General features: G+C 42.8%; 1 protein-coding gene and 1 pseudogene across 2 annotated transcripts in view; one reads left to right on the forward strand and one right to left on the reverse strand.

Moving 5' to 3' along the window:
• LOC126478473 (FAD synthase-like) overlaps window positions 1-22027 on the reverse strand; it is a 140852-nt gene that overhangs the window by 8778 nt on the left and 110047 nt on the right. For both annotated transcript variants that reach the window (XM_050103705.1, XM_050103704.1), the window contains one exon: window positions 11426-11535. In XM_050103705.1, coding sequence (XP_049959662.1) covers window positions 11426-11535 — 110 coding nt within the window. The remainder of the gene's footprint in view (window positions 1-11425; window positions 11536-22027) is intronic.
• On the forward strand, window positions 12018-12135 carry LOC126425705 (5S ribosomal RNA; annotated as a pseudogene).

Below are 22027 nucleotides of genomic sequence, written 5' to 3' on the forward strand. Positions count from 1 at the left end.
AAGAGCCGCACGCCTGTCCCGGATGGCTGAACGGCACTCATCCGTCCACCAAGGCACAAGGCGCCGCTTAAGAGGGCCAGAAGACTGTGGTATGGACAGGTCAGCAGCATGATGGATCACAAGTGTGATGTGATCCACCCATTCCTGTATGCTGTTGTGGCGTTCAAAGACAGCCAATCGAGTGAACAGAGGCCAGTTAGCCCTGCCAACCATCCACGATGGCGGTCTCTGCTCCAGCAATACACCATCCAGGAGATGAATGAGGATGGGGAAGTGATCGCTGGAATGAAGGTCGTCAATGACCTCCCAGTGAACAGAGTCGGCGAGGGCGGGAGAGCAGAAAGATAGGTCAATGGCTGAGAATGACCCAGTAGCGGCAGAGAAATGAGTTGGAGTACCTGTGTTGAGGATGCACAACACGTGAGATGTTAGGAGGCTCTCCAAAATTCGACCTCGAGTGCAAAGAGAAGTGGAGCCCCACAGGACATGATGGGCACTGAATTCTCCCAGGAGGAGAAAGGGGCGGGGGAGTTGGTCGATAAGATCTGTGAGAGCGTCTAAGGTCATTGCATCCAGAGGGGGTAAATAAAGGGAGCAAACAGTAAGCCTTCGACGGGAATGAATTGAAACTGCAACTGCTTGCAGGTCAGTATCCAGGGGGAGAGCAGAGGAGTGGTGGTCATTATTGACAAACATGGCAACTCCGCCTTTGGCTCTGTCTCCAGTCAGGTCATCTTTGCGATACAACGTATAGCCCCTGAGTACAGGAGCATCAGATGGTTTTAGATGTGTTTCCTGTAAACACAAGCACAGGGGGCGTTGCCGTGCTAGGAGGTGCAGTTCCTCCACATGTGCCCGGAATCCATTCATGTTCCACTGTATAATGGGAGCCATCGATCAGGGTGGGAGGACCTTCAGTCTCACTTTCTGTCGGGGAGGAGAGCCCACAACAGGTGGAGGCTCAGTTTTGTGGCGAGATGATTGCCCCAGTCTGACATCAACCTCCATCGCCTCTGAAGAGGAGTCGAGAGAGACGTCAGAAAGAATGACATCAACATCAGCAGACTGTAGAACTTCAGTCTCCTTTAGCGGTCGAGTCTTCACCTTTGGTTTGGGCTTCGATTTTCTGGCCGGAGGTGGCAGTGGAGCCAAAACCTCAGAAGCAGTAGGGGTGTAGCAGTGCTGGGCATTGCACAAGACTGGACCTGGGAAGGGGCAGGAAGTTCCATGATGTCAGCTACCACGGCCTGGTCAGAAGGCCGGGGAGGAGCAGCAGGCTTCACAGGAACAGCAGCAGCACACGTACATTGACAAACGCAGGTGCTAGTGCTGACAGTAGCAACCTCCGTTTGTGTAGCGGCATCAGTTTTCAAGACTGGCTGTTTCAGAACGGAAGAAAAGGAAGCAGCGAACGTGGGCGGCTGCAGGTACTTGTAAATTTTCTTTGCCTCACCGTACGGGATGCGTTTGGTGGTTTTAAGTTCCTGGCTCTTCCATTCCTCAAGGAAAACTCTACATTCCCTACTCCACACAGGGTGATCCCCAGAGCAGTTGACACACTTGGGAGGAGAGGAGCAACCAACTCCCTCATGGGCGGCTTTACCACAGTTCCCGCAAGTGGCTTCCCCTTTACAGCCAAGAGTAGTGTGTCCAAAGCGTTGGCATTTAAAACACCGCATGGGGTTGGGGTAATAAGGCCGTACACTGAGACGTAGGAAACCTGCCTTCACATGCTCGGGCAATTTGGTGCTGTGAAACGTAAGGATGAACGAGTCAGATTTCAGGAGAGCACCATTCACCCGTTTCATAACGTGTTGCACGTCGACAATTCCTTCCCGGGACCATTCAGCCTTCAGTTCGTCTAGGGGAATATCAACGAGATCTCGGCAAGTCACAACACCCTTGCTGTAGTTCAAGGTGTTGTGAAATTCAGTCTCAATCGCAAACTCCCCAAGAAATTGTGCCTTCTGAAGGTTCTGGACTTGCTGCAAGCTAGATGTTTCAACCAACAAGGTGCCATTTCGCAAGTGCTTTACAGAGTTTAATGTACCAGCAATACCTTCTAAGCCTTTCTGGATGTAAAATGGCGAAACTTTTTTGAAACTCGCATCTTTTCTTTTAATTATAAGAAACACATTCTGCGAAGCAGTATGCGTTCTGTTACTACTACTACCTGAATCAGGAGGACTGGCTACACGAGCCCTCTTGTGAGATTGGGTGTTAGAACCTACCAGCGGCCCACCCTTTCCGCTGGGGGGAGAAGAAGAAAAGTTCGAGGGTTCCATCTCGGTCCCACGAGCAGCTAGGGAACTAGGAGTCCACCTAGACAGAGTCCCGCGTGCCTAGGTAAGCCTTATACAACTGAGGTGCGGCAGACTCCCCAGAGGTCGCCCGCTAACGACTGTACCACCTCAACAGCCATGCATCTCATCGGCGCGCAGCACACCTTGAGATTGAGGTTTTTTTTATAGAGGTGTATTCCATCCTCGCGACCCAGGCAGTCAGGCCAAGATCCCCATTCCCTGCGACACACAACGTTCCACCGCCGCACCGCACGGTGGTCGCTGAAGTATGCTCAGAGCTTACGGTGACAGGGGACTGGCGGCGCTTACCAGTCCCCAGCTCAGGCACCCCGGGGTCGCCAAGCCCGTACCCAGCAAATGAATGCTGAGCCCCTGGGGGCAATAACTCCGTGACTGTTAGGAGGTTGTGATTTCACCCTGTACAGATAGGATGCCAAATGCTCATAAATGTAGTAACTTTGATTGTACATCAATATCTTAATAACATATTTGAGGGTGAGTAGTGGTACTGGGATGAGTGTTCAGTATCACATAGTAAATGTTGTGAAGTAAAAAAATGTCTTATTAAAACAACTAAAGTTTCAGTACAAAAGGTTTTACCATCAACAGATGCATTCCACTTTAGCTGTTGTGTGTTTACTAAAATTGCTGTTATAAGGAGATAATTAGATTTACTGTTATCTTTCATGACAAATTTTTTCTCTCATGCTTTCATTACTTTCTTTGTGTGTTTCACACCACTGTGCTCCAAATTTTCTAATATTTCAATTGGGAGGGGATACAAAGCTGAAACAAGTAATCTGAATGACAACAATTGCCACACTGACTGTGATTACTTGGTTTAAAGTAGCCTGTCATTTTGTATTCATTACTGCTGCACAGGTTCCACAGTTTTCAAGGGTGTAATATGAGTGCCATTCATAAATTAACTTTCAATTGACTGTTAAAAAAATAGATACTTTGTTTAACATAAGATCTGTACTTACATGTCGAAGTTACTTCTTCACTAGTTGCCACCCAAATTCAAACATTTGCATACTATGGCACCAACTGTTTTTATCCCTTCTTCAAAGAATGGTACTGCCTGGTGCTCTCAACAGTTACTTACAGCATCCTTGTGCTCATTGTCAGTCATGAAGTGCTGAATAGCTAGCCAGGCCTTCATCTTGGGGAAGATATGAAAGTCACTTGATGCAAAGACTGGATTATATGGAGGAAGTTGAAAAATCTTCCATCCAAAAATTCTCAGTTTTTCCGCCATTCAATATGCAGCATAGCTCACACTGTCATAAAGGAGAATGATTGCTTTGGTAACCATCTTGCACCACTTGTTTCGGACTGACCATCAGAGTTTTGTAAGAGTCTCGCAATAAACTTGTGATGTCACAGTATTCTCACAAGATATCCTCATTAAATCTATTGCCAAATTCTTTTGCAATCCCAGAAAAACCAAAGCCATCATTTTGCTTGAATTGTTTGGTCTAATTAGGAACAAACAGTGTATCCACTGTTTGGACTGTTTGTTAGTTTTGGAGTTCACATACAGCATCCACGTATGATAAAGGCCTTAAGAATAAGAACTAGAGTAAGAACTAGAGGTAGTACTCTAAGTATCAGTGTAAAGAGCTATTTACAAAATTTGGGCACCCTTGATGCACCAAGTGAATACATTTACCAGTCTGCAGTGCATACCAGGGAAAACATTAATAAATATTTCACTAACAGTCCTATACATAATTACGGAACAAGAACCAGTTTGGACTAACATTTATCTAGGAAAAACAAGCAAACAATCTCAAAACAGCATTTTCTATCTGGTAATTACACTGGCTAGTAAACTGCTCAAGGAACTGAAAAGATTACTAAAATACATATTTAAAATGTCACCTAAAACATTCTTCAGAAATACCACATACTGCACAATTAAAGATTACTTTGAGGACTCACTAGCGGACAGTAACAAAAGTGGATAACTACAACATCCTGTCACATTTCAATATGGTTTATTGCTTTCTGTAAGGAAATCATGTGACAAGATGTGAAGTGCATGACAGAGTGTCTTAAATTTCTTATTCTCCTGAGTTCAACATTTCACTCATCATGGGAGGTTCCTGACTCAGCTTTTCAAGTGGTCTGAAGAGCATAATTGAATGTGTGCAGACATGGAGTCAGGTACAGTAGTGCCTTTACAGTCCCATCAGCTGGTGTCGTTATTGTGAGCGGTGATGAAAAAGGAAACTATGTTCTACATTAAATGTTACCTGAAACAAATTGTGTGTAAATCAAGGAACACTATTAGAGACCAACCGAATGATGCAATGCAGCTGTTAAAACACTGATCTCATATTTGGGAGGATGGAGTTACTCTGTTCGGCCTTCCGTATTTTGGTGTTCCAAGGTTTTGCTAAATCACTTAGGCAAATGCCGGGATGGTTCCTTAATCAAAGTCATGACTGACCACTTGTCCTATCCTCATAAAGCTTGTCATGTATTCCATATGTTGTATATTTTGAGCTACTGATTTGCTTTGTATTACTATGACAATTACTATATCATTGAGAGATGATCTTTGGATGGATGAAGAATAAATGTCTCTTCCCCAGTCACAATTCTGTTCAGAAAATCCTCATACTCTTCACGGTAGTACTGAAGGAATATAAAGGCTGAGTCCAATCTTTCAGTTTTGTAAACATCGGTTATATATTTGGGTATCCACTGTGGACAAAAATTACACTAACTTAACCAGTCTGTGACAGCATTAAAGAAAGTTTAGAAATTATGAACCAATGTCTCACATGAATGTCTTCCTCAACCACTTTCACTGTGCTCATTTGCACATCTAGCCTTGAATTTTCTGCATGACTCCTTCATAACACCTTCACTTGTAACTCCACAAACACAACATAATCAACAGCGAATCTGGGCTGCACTGATTCCTCCTCCTTGTAAGAAGTGAATGACAGAACATACCTGGCAAGTGGCAGGAGACATAATAATGCAGTACATTTAAATTGTGCACTGCGTACACATTACAAACGTAGCAGACTGTCGCCTGACACAATTTGACCTTCCAAGTCTCCTTTTCCTACTGTGCAAGCACCATGAAGCTACAGCCATTTGTTAATTTTTAAAAGCCAGTCAGAAGTTAATTTATGAACACCCATCATATAAACCACAAGACGGTCTGGTGATGGACTGTTTATAGCAGCCACCCCACTAAATTTTTACAATATATGACCAATGTAGGTTATGACTGCAACCCAAACATGTCTGTACAGTGGATTATACTATACATTGAAAAATGGCTACACACTCAAAACACAGTACAGCAGTGAGGAACTTATTTATTTATTACACCGTAGCCTGTTACCCATAGTTTAAACAAATTATTACCACCAACAAGATTTTTTTCCCCTACACATCAACAACTAGTTATGAAATATACATTATTACATCCTACACTACACTACTTCCCACCACTGTAACTAAGTCTACTATTAATAAAAACTACAGCTACTATCATATCTAGTGTACCAATATTATAACATCAGTTCTTGTTTGCCACATTCCACAATGCATTCCATTGGTCCATAGACACATTCTGCTGATTCGTTACGCACTGTGGAAAGCACTGTGGTTCATCTGTCTCTGTCAGCTTCCTGGTTGCAGAAGCGACTCCCATTTCAAAGGAACATCATTGCTGCTGATGAGGAGCACAGTCACATGGTGGCCGAGACATGGCCCACTGCTGTGTTCCCACTCTGTTGCTGTTGTTGAGATCACCGTGGATGCGATGCTGTTCACCTGCCACAGTGTGTTGACCTCAGCTGTCTTCACTGCATTGCTTCTTGAACATCTATTCACAAGAGCAGTACACAGGATTTGACTGATAAGGTAACACACTAGTCAAGCCTTTCTTAACATAGCATTGGCCAAGTTGTCCTATCCATCTAGAATGAAATTTTCACCCTGCAGTGAGGTGTCCACTGATATGAAACTTTCTGGCAGATTAAAGCTGTGTGTTGGACCGAGACTTGAATACGGGACCTTCGCTGTTTGTGGGGTAGAGCACTTGCCTCTGTAAAGCAAAAGTCCCAAGTTTCAGTCTCAGTCCGGCACACAGTTTTAATCTGCCAGAAAGTTTCAACACAGTATCCCTTTGACTCAAGTCCTCAGAGCCGATTCAGTTGCTGCCAATCAACATTAGCAACATCGGCATACAGGAAGACTTTCTAGATAATATGTTCTTGCATGCCTCCATCACCACAAGCACCATTCTGGAGGTTTTTGTTTGACTAATTTGATGCCAGCAGGCAGAGAAGGGCTGTGGCTTTGCAAGAATGTGTCAGGCCTGTTGAGGGATTCAGGTGCCTCATTCCCAGTCTCTGTTTTATATCTGGGAGAAAGCCATAGGTGTGTCTCACTGTGTGGGCATCATCACATTATATCTTCCACAGATGGAGAATCAGACTGTGGATTTGCTGCTTGCTTGTGGCCTGTATTCCTATTAAATTCAGCACTTCATGATATTATTCTCTCTTCAGCTGCTTTTTCATGTTATCTGGAGATTGAGTGGAGAATTCCAAGTGTTACCTGTAATGGCTCAACTAATGCAATGCACAAAGCTCCCATCAACTGAACAAATATTCCATATTGCACCCTGTTAACTACCCACGTCAGTCTCATGAGCAGAAGCACTCACATAGTATCCCATGAATAAGTAGTGAAGAACACAGAATAAAAGGACATTTTAATCTTAGTAACAACACCCAGTGTAGCAGATACTGTGATTCAGAAGAAAATATAGTTTTCTATGAAACCTCCACTGTCAGTAATTTCAAGCAAGAAAATCAATTAACATGGTGCTGGTTATTGTTTCTTTTTTCCCAAAAATGTTCTACAGTAACTATTAGCATTTGCTACATCATTATATTCCTCTTCTCCTGTAACAAAATTGCGTCTATATGTAGGCACAAAAAGTTTCTAGTGTTAACCTATGTCAAAATACTTGCCTGTCTGCTATACTTAAATTAAAATTATTTTGTGATTGATAGATTGCAATAGTGGGGTGGAGGGAATGGAAGGGGGGATCCAGTGTTGCTGATGTGCAGCCAGCCACGCATCACAATGTGCTAAATGTAATTTGCAACATACACAACATTGCATGTTGAAATGTCAGTCACCAAGTAATTTCAATCAGAGTATAAACATGGTGTGCAAGAAATCTTGTTTCGATGTTTCAGACTGATTATGAAATAGTAGAAGTGTTACAACTTGAATGGTTTATGCTGTGTATAAATATAATGCTGTATCTGCAGTAGCCTGCCTGTAGACAAATTCACAAATGAAAAGAACTGTTTATGCAATATAAACTTCTACTGTGTCTGTGATTAACTTGATAACCCATTTACAAAAGATAAATACAAAATACATCAATGAATTTGGTATCATATGCAAGCACAGCTTCTAACATGATGTAGTATGGTGTATTGTACATTATATAAAATATTTTTACAGCAGATTGAAGTGAGACATAGCTCTCCTTACAACTTTAGGAACAATTTCAGTATGTTTGCCACGTGCTGTGCACAGGAACACATGATTTACATCCCACTTAATGATAAGTAGTCAGTGACCACACTTTTAATTTGAAACTCTTCTGCTTAAGTGCCACAGGTTACTTGATTTTGAAGCATCATAAATCCTACCATGAAAAGATGGCATTTCATTATGAAGCCTTGAGGTGTGACTGTAGAAAAGAATCAAATTTAATAACAATACAGCTTCCCTAAAGACTGTGAATAGAAAAAGTGTTTTCAATTTTTTACACATAAAGTAAATGATTTAACAAAAGGCTACCTTCAGAAACTGGTGTAGCTTTGCTTATTTACTTGCCCAATTACACTGACATAAAAAAAATCAAAGCACCAAGAAGGAGTTGCATGACACAAATGAAAGTTGGTAGGTTTATTTCTACACCTGAAAGATGATGTCTACTAAAATATCACACTTGTCACATAAGAGTGCAGCTAGTAGTGCCATTGTGAGGATGCAAATCAGGTTTGTTTTAAATACATACTGTAACAGTCATGAGCATTAGTTACATTTGAGATTGGATGTGGTGAGTTAAGGTTAGGAACACCTTAAGGTGCCAAGGACATAATTATTAACACATCACTGAGTTTGAACAAGTTCCTGTAATAGGGCTACAAGAAACTGGATGCCCTTCTGCAATACTGCAGAAAGACTTAGCAGGAATTCAGCCACCATACATGACTGCTGGCAGTGGTGGTCAGGAGAATGTATGGACGCACGAAGACCGGGCTCCAGGTGGCCACATGGCACTACCAAGAGGGAAGACTATCATATTCAGCATATAGCTCTGGCACATTGTACTACATCTATAGCAGCAATTTGAGCAGCAGTTGGCACCACCGTGACACAACAAACTGTTACACATCTGTTACTTGCAGGACAGCTCTGAGCCAGATGCTCTGTAGCAACCATTCCACTGACCCCAAACTGCCAAAATTTGTGAGAGCTCACTGGAGGGCAGGGTGGAGGTCTGTTGTGTTTTCTGATGAAAGCTGGTTCTGCCTCGGGGCCAGGTATAGTTATCTGTTGGTTAGGAGGAGGCCAGTTAAGGCCCTGCAACCAACCTGTCTGTGCGCTAGACACAGTGGACCTATACCTGTTGTTATGATGAAGGGTGTGATATTGTATGACAGCAGAAGCACTCTCATACTTATTCCAAGCACCCTGACTGCAAATATGTACGTCAATCTGGTGATTTAACCTGTTGTGCTGCCATTGATGAACAGCATTCCAAGGGGTGTTTTCCAACAGGATAATGCTCACCCACATACCACTGCTGTGATCCAACATGCTCTATCAGAATGTCGCATGTTGCCTTCGCCTGCTTGCTGGATCATCAGATATCTTCAATTGAGCACATACGGGACATCATCAGACGACAACTCCAGTGTCATCCACAAACACCATTAACCCCCCTGTAATGACCGATCAAGTGCAACAGGCAGGAACTCCATCCCACAAACTGATATCCAGCACCCATACAACTCAACACATGCATGTTTGCATGCTTGCATTCAACATTCTGGCAGCCCTTACATTGGTTAGTAATGTACTAGCTTTTCAAATTTGTAATGACTTATCTTGTGCTTACATTAACCTCTGACCTTGTGATGTTAATCACTTATATATGTTACACAGACAAATGTAATCCAAAAATTTCATTACTCTACATTAATTATTTTTTGGTGTTGTGATTCTTTTTCCATCAGTGTATTTTTTAAGAGGCACAACAGGTGACGAAATCTTTAGTTTATGAGTGCCACACCCCTCCCCCCCCCCCCCCCCCCCCCCACCACCACCATTCCTTGTAACCTGCTATGCCTGATACTGATCTGTATGTACTTACAAATCAGAAACACACTGAGCATGTGATGCCCCGAAAAAAGAACTGATATTTAGCTCCTATCACTCTACTCACTGAAATATCAATTACAAGACTGTTTTAACGGAAGCACATTATTACATATAGTGAAACTGCGGGATACACAACTATTCTACCTGCAGGAGTTACAGAGACAAGTTTTCAGATCAGGCAATTGCAAGCATGCAGATTTTGAACTTTTGCACTGGCCTGTCAGATTATATGTCTCGAAGGTAATTGGGGTTATTTTTACACCACAACATGGGGATCACTCATTCATGTTGATGTGAGCATCAACAAGGGTGTTTATTTCAACAGTCACAGTGGCCAAGTGCTGCCTTTTGTTTTCCCCCTTCATGATGAGTATACTGTAGACACTCTCATCTTCTAAGATGACAACAGCTGGGTTCATAGGGCTGCATACACACACTCATGGTTTGACCAACATTCAGGCACCCTCTCACACCTTGACTGACTTGCTAAACTGTCCAGTCTTAAGGCATTAGAAATGTCTGGGTCTCTCTGGAACAATGGGTGATAAATAGCAACCAATGTCCCAGGAATTTGGTAGCCTTACGAAACCTAATCACCGATACGTGGCCTCGACTGCATATTGCATATCAGAAGAAACTTATGGACCCTCTTCCTTTTGTTAAGGCTGAATTCTCTTCCTTTTTGAATTAAGGCCACTGTTAAGGCTAGAGGACCTGCTAAATGTTATCAGTGTGATGTCTGCTGGGGCTGACTAATATTTTGTCCAGTGCGTTTGCTATTTACACCTTAATGGAGAAATCCTGGCCTAGTTATCAGACTTGAGGTTGCTAACAAATCACCTACACCATTAGCCCAGGCTATATCTTGCAGCCAAGAGAAGCAAAAGAGTGATCAACAAAGCAGAAAGAACAACAGTTAAAATACACTGATTTACTAACTTTCCCAAAGATCATGTCATTATATGTATAAACTGTTACTGTTGTTGTTGCTGTACTTGTTTACATTCATTTTATATCATGAATTCCACAGTGAATGAGAACATTCACATGTCTGGAAGGTAAAAGGTAAAGCCCTTGTCAACCGAAAAATGAGTTTGAACAACACAATGCTTTACTAGACCTGGCCCTACTGGAAACGGTATGCCCTTGTCTGCCTTTCAAACCAACTTACCCACCCAGTTACAGGAGGATCTACAGTTTCACATGGACTCCAAACAACGATGCAACACTGAAAACTGGACACATGGATTTGTAGTATACACCAATTAGACATCAAACAATGCTAAAGTAACACGAATTCTCTGCTCTGTGTTAAAAATTAATTTAGTTATCAGATCATTTGTAACTACAGAGGCCAAATTTGATATAGTGCAATTAATAGTAAAGATGCTATCCTTAAAAAAGCTGCTGGTTCCTCAGGTGCACTAATTACTTAATATCAGTAAGATTACACAGATAATTGTCACAAATATCAGGTATTTGCATGCTGCAAGCATAGAAGCCTTCTTAAAATGTAAATACATACTTCAGTCTACTTCTGCATCATTTCCAATTTCTAGATTTTTTTCAATATATGTTTTTGACATAAATTTTAAAACTTTTTTAAACAAAGGCTCCAATCCAGCTCCATTTGTTTATGTCTTAACAGCTACATAAAGCAAATATGAAGTTACCTTCAACAGAATAACCAACAACTAGAATTTTCAGTCCTTTATGTTTTGATATGTGTGATTTCATGGCCTTGTTAAAATCTCCATTAAGAACTTGAAAGTTGGAATCATACCTGTGAAAACAAAAGTGCATCTCAAATTAGATAATACACAAGACTTAACATTTCTTGTAAAATTCAACTAAGAATTTACAGACAATTTGCATTGTCGGAAATCACCAAAAGAATGGCAATTTTTTTATCGACAACATACTTCTCAAGAATTCTACAAGTTAATGGCACGTGTGTTTAATACGCCGGTGTTTGGAGCTTACACATGCTCAATGGCAAGGTTATCAGTGTCCTTACACTCACTGAAAGAAACGAATGTGGATAAAATGCCTAAAATTGTTTTCAAACAGTGAGGAGGAAACCTATAGAATAATACTCATTCATTCACTCCCACCTCACTCGCACTGACCTCAAATGCCTTTACACTATGGAGAGAAAGGGTGAAAGTTACAAAAGAGGAGCTAAAAGAAAGGCACAGTGAAAGGTGACTGCAGACCACTTACAAAACACAAGGGTGTAAATTAAGAACATCTCACTAAACATTTGGCAATGGCCTTGCCGCAGTGGATACACTGGTACCCGTCAGATCACCGAAGTTAAGCGCTGTTGGGCGTGGCCGGCACTTGGATGGGTGACCATCCGGGCCACCATGTGCTGTTGCCATTTTTTGGGGTGCACTCAGCCTCGTGATTCCAACTGAGGAGCTACTCGACCGAATAGTAGCGCCTCCGGTCAAAGAAAACCATCGTAACAACCGGGAGAGCGGTGTGCTGACCACACGCCCCTCCTATCCGCATCCTCAACTGAGGATGACATGGCGGTCGGATGGTCCCGATGGGCCACTTGTGGCCTGATGATGGAGTGCCCTCACTAAACATTTGGAAACAAATAGGACCTATCAGAAAACCTTAAAACTCTGATCACAATCATTTAAATGTCACTTAAAATTGAGGGCAGATCTCTCAGCAAATTTGTCACTGCCCTCTGTCTGTCTAATAAAGTGTAAGGAAAGGTAGATTGCTTTTTACTATAAATAGGACATGTTAAGTTACTGACAGGCTCAATTACAGAGCTTCTATTGTTGGATTTAGGCCAATAAAATGTGGCACACAGTGATCTGTACACCACAAGCACAAACATAGGAGGGTCCCCTTGCCGGAGGAGGAAGCCATGCATCATAGGACTATGATCTATGCAAAGTCAAGTAAGGAGAAGCTCGTCCCACTTAAGTGGCTGGAAGGAGGTACATCACAGCCATGTTGTGCGCTTTATTGGATGGAGTTTACTGTCTGTCATTTCCAGCCACTCACCTTCTCAATGGTGCATGACTCTGGACCTCAACAGCATAATGATAGCAAGTGTGGGAATGGCACACTGAACTGAGGATCATAACATGCCCCCTTATCTGGTGCATCTGCTCTTTCGTTCCCTCCAATACTCGTGTGTCCTGGCATCCAGCAGAAAGACACCTCCTCCCCCAGTCTTTATAAATGGAGAAGGGTATCCTGGATATAATGGACTACCATACTTTATCGGCCCCCCCATGAACCATGGACCTTGCCGTTGGTGGGGAGGCTTGCGTGCCTCAGCGATACAGATAGCCGTACCGTAGGTGCAACCACAACGGAGGGGTATCTGTTGAGAGGCCAGACAAACGTGTGGTTCCTGAAGAGGGGCAGCAGCCTTTTCAGTAGTTGCAAGGGCAACAGTCTGGATGATTGACTGAGCTGGCCTTGTAACAATAGCCAAAACGGCATTGCCGTGCCGGTACTGCGAACGGCTGAAAGCAAGGGGAAACTACAGCCGTAATTTTTCCCGAGGGCATGCAGCTTTACTGTATGATTACATGATGATGGCGTCCTCTTGGGTAAAATATTCCAGAGGTAAAATAGTCCCCCATTCGGATCTCCGGGCGGGGACTACTCAAGAGGATGTTGTTATCAGGAGAATGAAAACTGGCGTTCTACGGATCGGAGCATGGAATGTCAGATCCCTTAATCGGGCAGGTAGGTTAGAAAATTTAAAAAGGGAAATGGATAGGTTGAAGTTAGATATAGTGGGAATTAGTGAAGTTCGGTGGCAGGAGGAACAAGACTTCTGGTCAGGTGACTACAGGGTTATAAACACAAAATCAAATAGGGGTAATGCAGGAGTAGGTTTAATAATGAATAGGAAAATAGGAATGCGGGTAAGCTACTACAAACAGCATAGTGAACGCATTATTGTGGCCAAGATAGATACGAAGCCCACACCTACTATAGTAGTACAAGTTTATATGCCAACTAGCTCTGCAGATGACGAAGAAATTGAAGAAATGTATGATGAAATAAAAGAAATTATTCAGATTGTGAAGGGAGACAAAAATTTAATAGTCATGGGTGACTGGAATTCGAGTGTAGGAAAAGGGAGAGAAGGAAACATAGTAGGTGAATATGGATTGGGGGACAGAAATGAAAGAGGAAGCCGCATGGTAGAATTTTGCAGAGAGCATAACATAATCATAACTAACACTTGGTTTAAGAATCATGAAAGAAGGTTGTATACATGGAAGAACCCTGGAGATACTAAAAGGTATCAGATAGATTATATAATGGTAAGACAGAGATTTAGGAACCAGGTTTTAAATTGTAAGACATTTCCAGGGGCAGATGTGGACTCTGACCACAGTCTATTGGTTAAGACCTGTAGACTAAAACTGAAGAAACTGCAAAAAGGTGGGAATTTAAGGAGATGGGACCTGGATAAACTAAAAGAACCAGAGGTTGTACAGAGATTCAGGGAGAGCATAAGGGAGCAATTGACAGGAATGGGGGAAATAAATACAGTAGAAGAAGAATGGGTAGCTTTGAGGGATGAAGTAGTGAAGGCAGCAGAGGATCAAGTAGGTAAAAAGACGAGGGCTAGTAGAAATCCTTGGGTAACAGAAGAAATATTGAATTTAATTGATGAAAGGAGAAAATATAAAAATGCAGTGAGTGAAACAGGCAAAAAGGAATACAAACGTCTCAAAAATGAGATCGACAGGAAGTGCAAAATGGCTAAGCAGGGATGGCTAGAGGACAAATGTAAGGATGTAGAGGCCTATCTCACTAGGGGTAAGATAGATACCGCCTACAGGAAAATTAAAGAGACCTTTGGAGATAAGAGAACGACTTGTATGAATATCAAGAGCTCAGATGGAAACCCAGTTCTAAGCAAAGAAGGGAAAGCAGAAAGGTGGAAGGAGTATATAGAGGGTCTATACAAGGGCGATGTACTTGAGGACAATATTATGGAAATGGAAGAGGATGTAGATGAAGATGAAATGGGAGATATGATACTGCGTGAAGAGTTTGACAGAGCACTGAAAGACCTGAGTCGAAACAAAGCCCCCGGAGTAGACAATATTCCATTGGAACTACTGACGGCCGTGGGAGAGCCAGTCCTGACAAAACTCTACCATCTGGTGAGGAAGATGTATGAGACAGGCGAAATACCCTCAGACTTCAAGAAGAATATAATAATTCCAATCCCAAAGAAAGCAGGTGTTGACAGATGTGAAAATTACCGAACTATCAGCTTAATAAGTCACAGCTGCAAAATACTAACACGAATTCTTTACAGACGAATGGAAAAACTAGTAGAAGCCAACCTCGGGGAAGATCAGTTTGGATTCCGTAGAAACACTGGAACACGTGAGGCAATACTGACCTTACGACTTATCTTGGAAGAAAGATTAAGGAAAGGCAAACCTATGTTTCTAGCATTTGTAGACTTAGAGAAAGCTTTTGACAATGTTGACTGGAATACTCTCTTTCAAATTCTAAAGGTGGTAGGGGTAAAATACAGGGAGCGAAAGGCTATTTACAATTTGTACAGAAACCAGATGGCAGTTATGAGAGTCGAGGGACATGAAAGGGAAGCAGTGGTTGGGAAGGGAGTAAGACAGGGTTGTAGCCTCTCCCCGATGTTGTTCAATCTGTATATTGAGCAAGCAGTAAAGGAAACAAAAGAAAAATTCGGAGTAGGTATTAAAATTCATGGAGAAGAAATAAAAACTTTGAGGTTCGCCGATGACATTGTAATTCTGTCAGAGACAGCAAAGGACTTAGAAGAGCAGTTGAATGGAATGGACAGTGTCTTGAAAGGAAGATATAAGATGAACATCAACAAAAGCAAAACAAGGATAATGGAATGTAGTCTAATTAAGTTGGGTGATGCTGAGGGAATTAGATTAGGAAATGAGGCACTTGAAGTAGTAAAGGAGTTTTGCTATTTGGGGAGCAAAATAACTTATGATGGTCGAAGTAGAGAGGATATAAAATGTAGACTGGCAATGGCAAGGAAAGCGTTTCTGAAGAAGAGAAATTTGTTAACATCCAGTATTGATTTAAGTGTCAGGAAGTCATTTCTGAAAGTATTTGTATGGAGTGTAGCCATGTATGGAAGTGAAACATGGACGATAAATAGTTTGGACAAGAAGAGAACAGAAGCTTTCGAAATGTGGTGCTACAGAAGAATGCTGAAGATTAGATGGGTAATCACATAACTAATGAGGAAGTATTGAATAGGATTGGGGAGAAGAGAAGTTTGTGGCGCAACTTGACCAGAAGAAGGGATCGGTTGGTAGGACATGTTCTGAGGCATCAAGGGATCACCAATTTAGTATTGGAGGGCAGCGTGGAGGGTAAAAATCGTATAGGGAGACCAAGAGATGAATACACTAAGCAGATTCAGAAGGATGTAGGTTGCAGTAGGTACTGGGAGATGAAAAAGCTTGCACAGGATAGAGTAGCATGGAGAGCTGCATCAAACCAGTCTCAGGACTGAAGACCACAACAACAACAACAACTTTATCGGCTGCATACAAGTGTTGCAGAGACTGAAGGGCACCCTGGGACTCTAAACAGATGAGGAATTTAGCAGATCCGGCGCATCTCATCTGCTCCAGTGCCCTCAAGATCACAGATAATTCAACACTCTAGACGCAACCGAATCTTGAGGACACAATACAGGAAAACAAGGGCAGCCTTCAGATTCCCCCTTTTCAGACCAACCTGTGAATACTGCAACATAACTTTGTTGCTCGTTTAAAATATGGGAAAATATTGTATTAAAAACAGAAGCAGGAGTGCAATCTCTCATGTACTGCACTAAATCTAAAATTATTCTGGGCCTCTGCAGTAACCAGATGACAGTTGGTTAAAATGCCAGATTTGAGTCAGTACGTATCCCACACCAAGGGACTCCAACAAACACTTTGCACAACTCCCACATGGCCTACTTACCCATTCACAGAAGAGCTTCTGTGAAGTTTGGAAGGTAGGAGATGAGGTACTGGCAGGACTGAAGCTATGAGGATGGATTGCGAATCATGCTTGGCGAGCTCAGTTTGTAGAACACTTGTCCACGAAAGGCAAAGGTCTCGACTTCGAGTCTCACTCTGGTACGCAGTTTTAATCTGCCAGGACGTTTCATATCAGCGCACACTCCGCTGCAGAGTGAAAATATAAAAAGGTGCTTTGATAAAAAAAAGCCTGAATGAAGATGGGGAGACAGCCAAGAAAACTCCATTGGTGGAGCTCCTCTAGAATACTGTGTCTCCAAGTAGTGTCGTATGCCATACTGAAGTCAAAGAATATACAATGCTGTTTAAGTAGCTACTAGCCTGCTGGATAGCTGCCTCCAGCAGGATCAGGCTGTTGACAGTGGATCGACATCTCCTGAAAATACACTGAGAGCAGCTTAGGAGCTACCTGGACTCTTAACATACAGACCATTTGCTCAGAGGTTTTTCCTACACAGCTCATTACGACAATGCTCTGGTAACTACTGGGACACAATTGAACCTTTCCTGGTTTGAGGAGAGGTATCAAAATTATCTCCCTCCATGAGCTGGGAAAGTAGCCTGTCCCCCATATAAAATTATAGCATTTTCAGAGGACTTCCTTTGACACTGGTTTCAAATTCTACGGCATGCTGCAATGGTTTTGGTCGTGACTGGGCACAGTATTACAAGCCACAGAAAGTGCCAAATTCTGCCCCCACATGGAGAACAGGCAGTTGGAGGACTACGAATTTTTGGACTTAAAGTCCAACTCATACCTTTCTATGATGGCATGTTAATGACAGAACACTGGATCTCATCTGGCAGTGGTCATTGTAAAATGCTCTGCCCTTCTCTGTGTGATGTCTCCAGGAGTTGTTTGGAGAAACTCCTGCTTCAAAAACGCCACTATGGGTAACCAACTATCTTTACCGGAAATCGTCCTCATGGCTTTCCATACTGTAGTGCAACAAGTGGGACAGTTGACAGAGTTCAGGAACGCTTCCCATGACCTCCTCTTGCTCTCCATGATGATGCAAATAGTCTTGGCCCTTGCTAAGTGATTAGCTGTGAGGTTTTCCGCAATCGGGCAGCACTTAAACCATCCCACAGCTGCATGCCTGACCCGGATTACTGCCCAGCACTTATCAGTGCACCAAGGGGCAGGTGATCCCCTAGGATGACAAGAGGACTCAGGATAGAGAAGTTAGTGGCACAGTGGATTACTTGGGTCATGTGGTCCATCCACTCATGGATGCTGTCATAGTGTTCAAACATACCCAACTTTCTGAGCAACATCCAAGTGGCTCTGCTGATCATCCATCATGGCCACATACATGCAGGCAGAGCTTCATCCAGTACGTGAATCCAGATTAGGAAGTGGTCACTGGAATGAAGGCCATCAGTGACTTGCCACTGAACACAATCCGCAAGGGTTGGAGAGTAGAAAGAGAGGCTGATGGCCGAGGATGACCCACTAACAGCACAGAAATAAGTGGGAATGACTGTTGAGGATACACTGCTTGCGAGACATCACAAGGCTCTCAGAAATTTGACCCCAAAAGCAAGCAGAGGTCGAGTCCCACAAAACATGATGGGCACTGCTCTTCCAGTATGACAAACAGTTGGGCGAGTTGTTCTATAAGATCCGTGATAGCCACAGAGTCTTACAAATCTTGTGGAAGTAAGTACAGTGAGCAAACAGTGATTCTCCGATGCACATGAATTTCAACTGCAACTGCTTGCAGGTAAGTAACCAAGGGGAGAGCAGAGGGGTGGTGTGCATTATCAACAAACACAATGACTCCTTCCTTGGCCCTATCTCTGTCAGGTCATCATTTCGTTGAAGAGTATAGCCCCACAATAAAGGAGTATCAGATGCTTTAAAATGTGTTTCCTGCAAACACAAGCACAGGGGGTGCTCCTGTTCAAGCAGTTTCATTTCCTCCATGTGTCCTGAATCCATTAATGTTGCACTGTAGTATGGGAGCCAATTATCACTGGAGTTGCACTTTTATCCTGTCATTCTGCTGGGGAGGGGATACCTTAGAGGGTGGAGACCCATTCTTGGTGTGAGATCTGCACGCCAGGCTGAATCACAAAAGACATCAGAGAGAGTGACATCAACATTGTAAGACTGCTTACGTCCCTTCTCCATCAGCAGTTGATTCTTTGCTTCCGACTTTGATTTGTTTTCTTGTCAATGCTTCAGACCCACAATTGTGCAAGTGGAAGTGACAGTGCTGGATGGTGGACAAATCTGAGCCTTTGGAGGGACAGCAAACTATACAACTTCAGCAACCATGCCCTTTTCTGATGTTTTGAGGGGAGGTGCAGGTTCTGAAGTAATTGCGGCAGCGCAAGTGCATTGACAAACACAGGTACTAGTACTGACACTAGCAACTTGCATTTGTGTAGCAGCATTGGTTTCCTGAACTGGTTGTTTACGAACAGAATCAAAGGAGATAGCGAACATGGGGGAGGCTGGGTGGGGGCAGTATGACATAAGTCTTTTTTGGCGTCACCAAATGGAATGCACTCCGTAGTTTTAAATTCTTGTATTTATGTTCTTCAAGGTACACACTGCAGGCCCTGCTACAAACAGGGTGATCCCCAGAGAAGTTCACACACTTTAAAGGAGATGAACAAGCAACTCCTTTGTGGGCGGCTTTGCCACATTTGTTAGAAGTGACTTTTCCATTACACCCAAGAGAAGTGTGCCAAAAGAGCTGGCATTTGAAACAGTCCACTGGGTTGGAAACGTAAAGCTACATGCTTAAGCTAAGGAAGCCTACCTTGATGCACTCTGATAGTTTCATGTTGTTAAAAGTAAGTACAAGCAAGTCTGCCTTAATCAGATCACCACCTACCCTTTTCATTATACTTTGGGTGTCAACAATGCCTTCTTTGACCCATTCATCTTTGGGAATGTCCACCAGATCCCTGCATATCACAGCACCTTTGCTGTAGTTCAAAGTGGTAAGGAGCTCAGGCTCAATGGCATATTCCCCAAAGCTTTTGGCTTTCTGCAAATTTGCCACTTATTGAGAACTTGAGCTTTCAACCAACAATGACCCATTTTGCAACCACTTAACAGATTTTAATGTACTGGCAATCCCTTCTAAAGCCTTTAGCATGTAAAAAGGTGCAACTTTTTCAAATCTTCCTTCTTTCCTTTTAACTACTAAAAACACATTCTGAGTAGCACATGCTAGTCTGTTACAACAGAATCTAGAATTCTGAGATATTCCTGAGTATGGAAGCCCTCTTGTTATAATGTGCATTATAACCTACCAGTAGCCCACCCTCACTGAGTGGGTTGTGCAGTGGTTAGCACACTGGACTCACATTTTGGAGGATGATATTTCAAACCCACATCCAGCCATCCTGATTTTGGTTTTCTGTTACTTCCATAAATCACTTAAGGGCAACGCTGGGATGGTTCCTTCAAAAGGGCATGGCTGCTTACCTTCTCCATCCTTCCCTAATCCGAGCTTGTGCACTGCCTCTAATGACCTTATTGTCAACGAGACATTAAACACTAATCTTTGGTCCCATAGGAATTTACCATTTACCACTAATCTCCTCCTCCTCCTCCTCCTCCTCCTCCTCCTCCTCTGAAGCCCACCTGTTCCACTGGGAGGAGGAGATAATTTTGAGGGTTCCATCTTGTTCCCATAAGCAGCAGGGATATAAAGGTCCACTTGCTTGAGTAAGCATTATACAATTGAGTTGCGACTGTTTCCCCAGAGGTTGCCCACTAATGATTGCTCTACCTCAACAGCCATGCATCTCATTGAAGTGCAGCATGCCTTGAGATTGAGTGTTTTTTTAAGAGTAGTTTTTACCATCTTCACAATCCACACAGGCAAGCCAGTATACCGGATCCCGATGACACATAACGTCCCACTGTCGCGCCACACACTGGTCACTGAAGCATGCCCGGAGCTTACAGTGACAGAAGTGGCAGTGCTTACTAGTCCCCAGCTCAAGAGCTCCAGCGTTACCAAGAACATATCCAGCAAATGAATGCTGAGCCCCCGTGGATGCGAGAAGTAGAGATCCACTCACCACTCTTGGACCTGCTGAAGAGGCTGCTGGCCAGCCATAAAGTGCTGCCTGGACTGCTCACATTCAGGTCACTGGCCCTTTATACTTGGTACAGCAGAAATAAAGGAGAAACCAATTAAGTTTTAAATCACAGACAAAAGAGGGGTGGGGTCAGGGGTGGGGGGGGATAAAAGAAAATTGCTATGACAGCTGGAAGTTGTTAGGAATAAATTATTAAAAAAAAGTCAGGGAATAGAAGGTAACAGGGTAAGGTGTATGTCAGTTAGGAATGACTGGAGGCTAACTGCAGCTTGTTATGGAGCAGAAGACACATCCCTGCAATCGACTAGGAAAGGAACACTGCACTGTTGTTCTTAACAATATAGGCACTGCAGGCAGCAACTGTAGAGTAAAATACCTTCCCCTGCACGTGAATTATATAATGGGTGTTCGAGTACAAATTGTGATGCAGGAATGATGATGTATGGAAGTTTAGGCCTGGGTCATGCACAGATAGCCAAAACAGTTCAGGTCGACTGCTCATGCAAAACAGGAAACCCAGTTCAACACAAATTTTCATTGTCGTCATTCCTTATACAGCTGATGGCTGTCCGTATTTGCAACCACAAATACATTTCCTGCATTTCATAATGGCTGTAGTCGCCACAGTGTCTGTTCCTTTGGACATGCATGCATGTACAAAAGAATCTTACAGCATTTTTCTTAACAACATAAATACTGCGATGTCATTATGAAGTGTTTGCTGTTCCAAGGAGAATTATCAGTTGCAGTGATCAATCAAATGGGTTTGTATACCATCATCCTATAAGCCGCCAACCGCAGTTGGTGAGGATTGTGGTATAGCCACCAACATATTCCAGGTGTAATACTACACTGAACAAAGTGGAAGAGATGCTATCAGACAGTTCTGTCATGATAACATTGCATTTGATATTCTAAAAGCTCACAGTTTCTTCAGATGGATTGGAAATGTTGTGAAATATCATGCATCAAAGTGATTGCTGGTTTAAAGTAAAGTGTAAGTTCAGTGTTGTGCATTAAGAAATTTATCTTCCTTTGCTTTTTATTTTACTCGTATCTGTAAGGATGAAGCCAAGAACGCTGTGCTATATACTTTATGAGCTGGTTTAATTTAGCATGATAATCAGCAAAAGTGGTACCTTCAAGTAAGTTTTGATC

The sequence above is a fragment of the Schistocerca serialis genome, chromosome 1 (assembly GCF_023864345.2).
Source record: "Schistocerca serialis cubense isolate TAMUIC-IGC-003099 chromosome 1, iqSchSeri2.2, whole genome shotgun sequence".
Lineage (NCBI taxonomy): Eukaryota > Metazoa > Arthropoda > Insecta > Orthoptera > Acrididae > Schistocerca > Schistocerca serialis.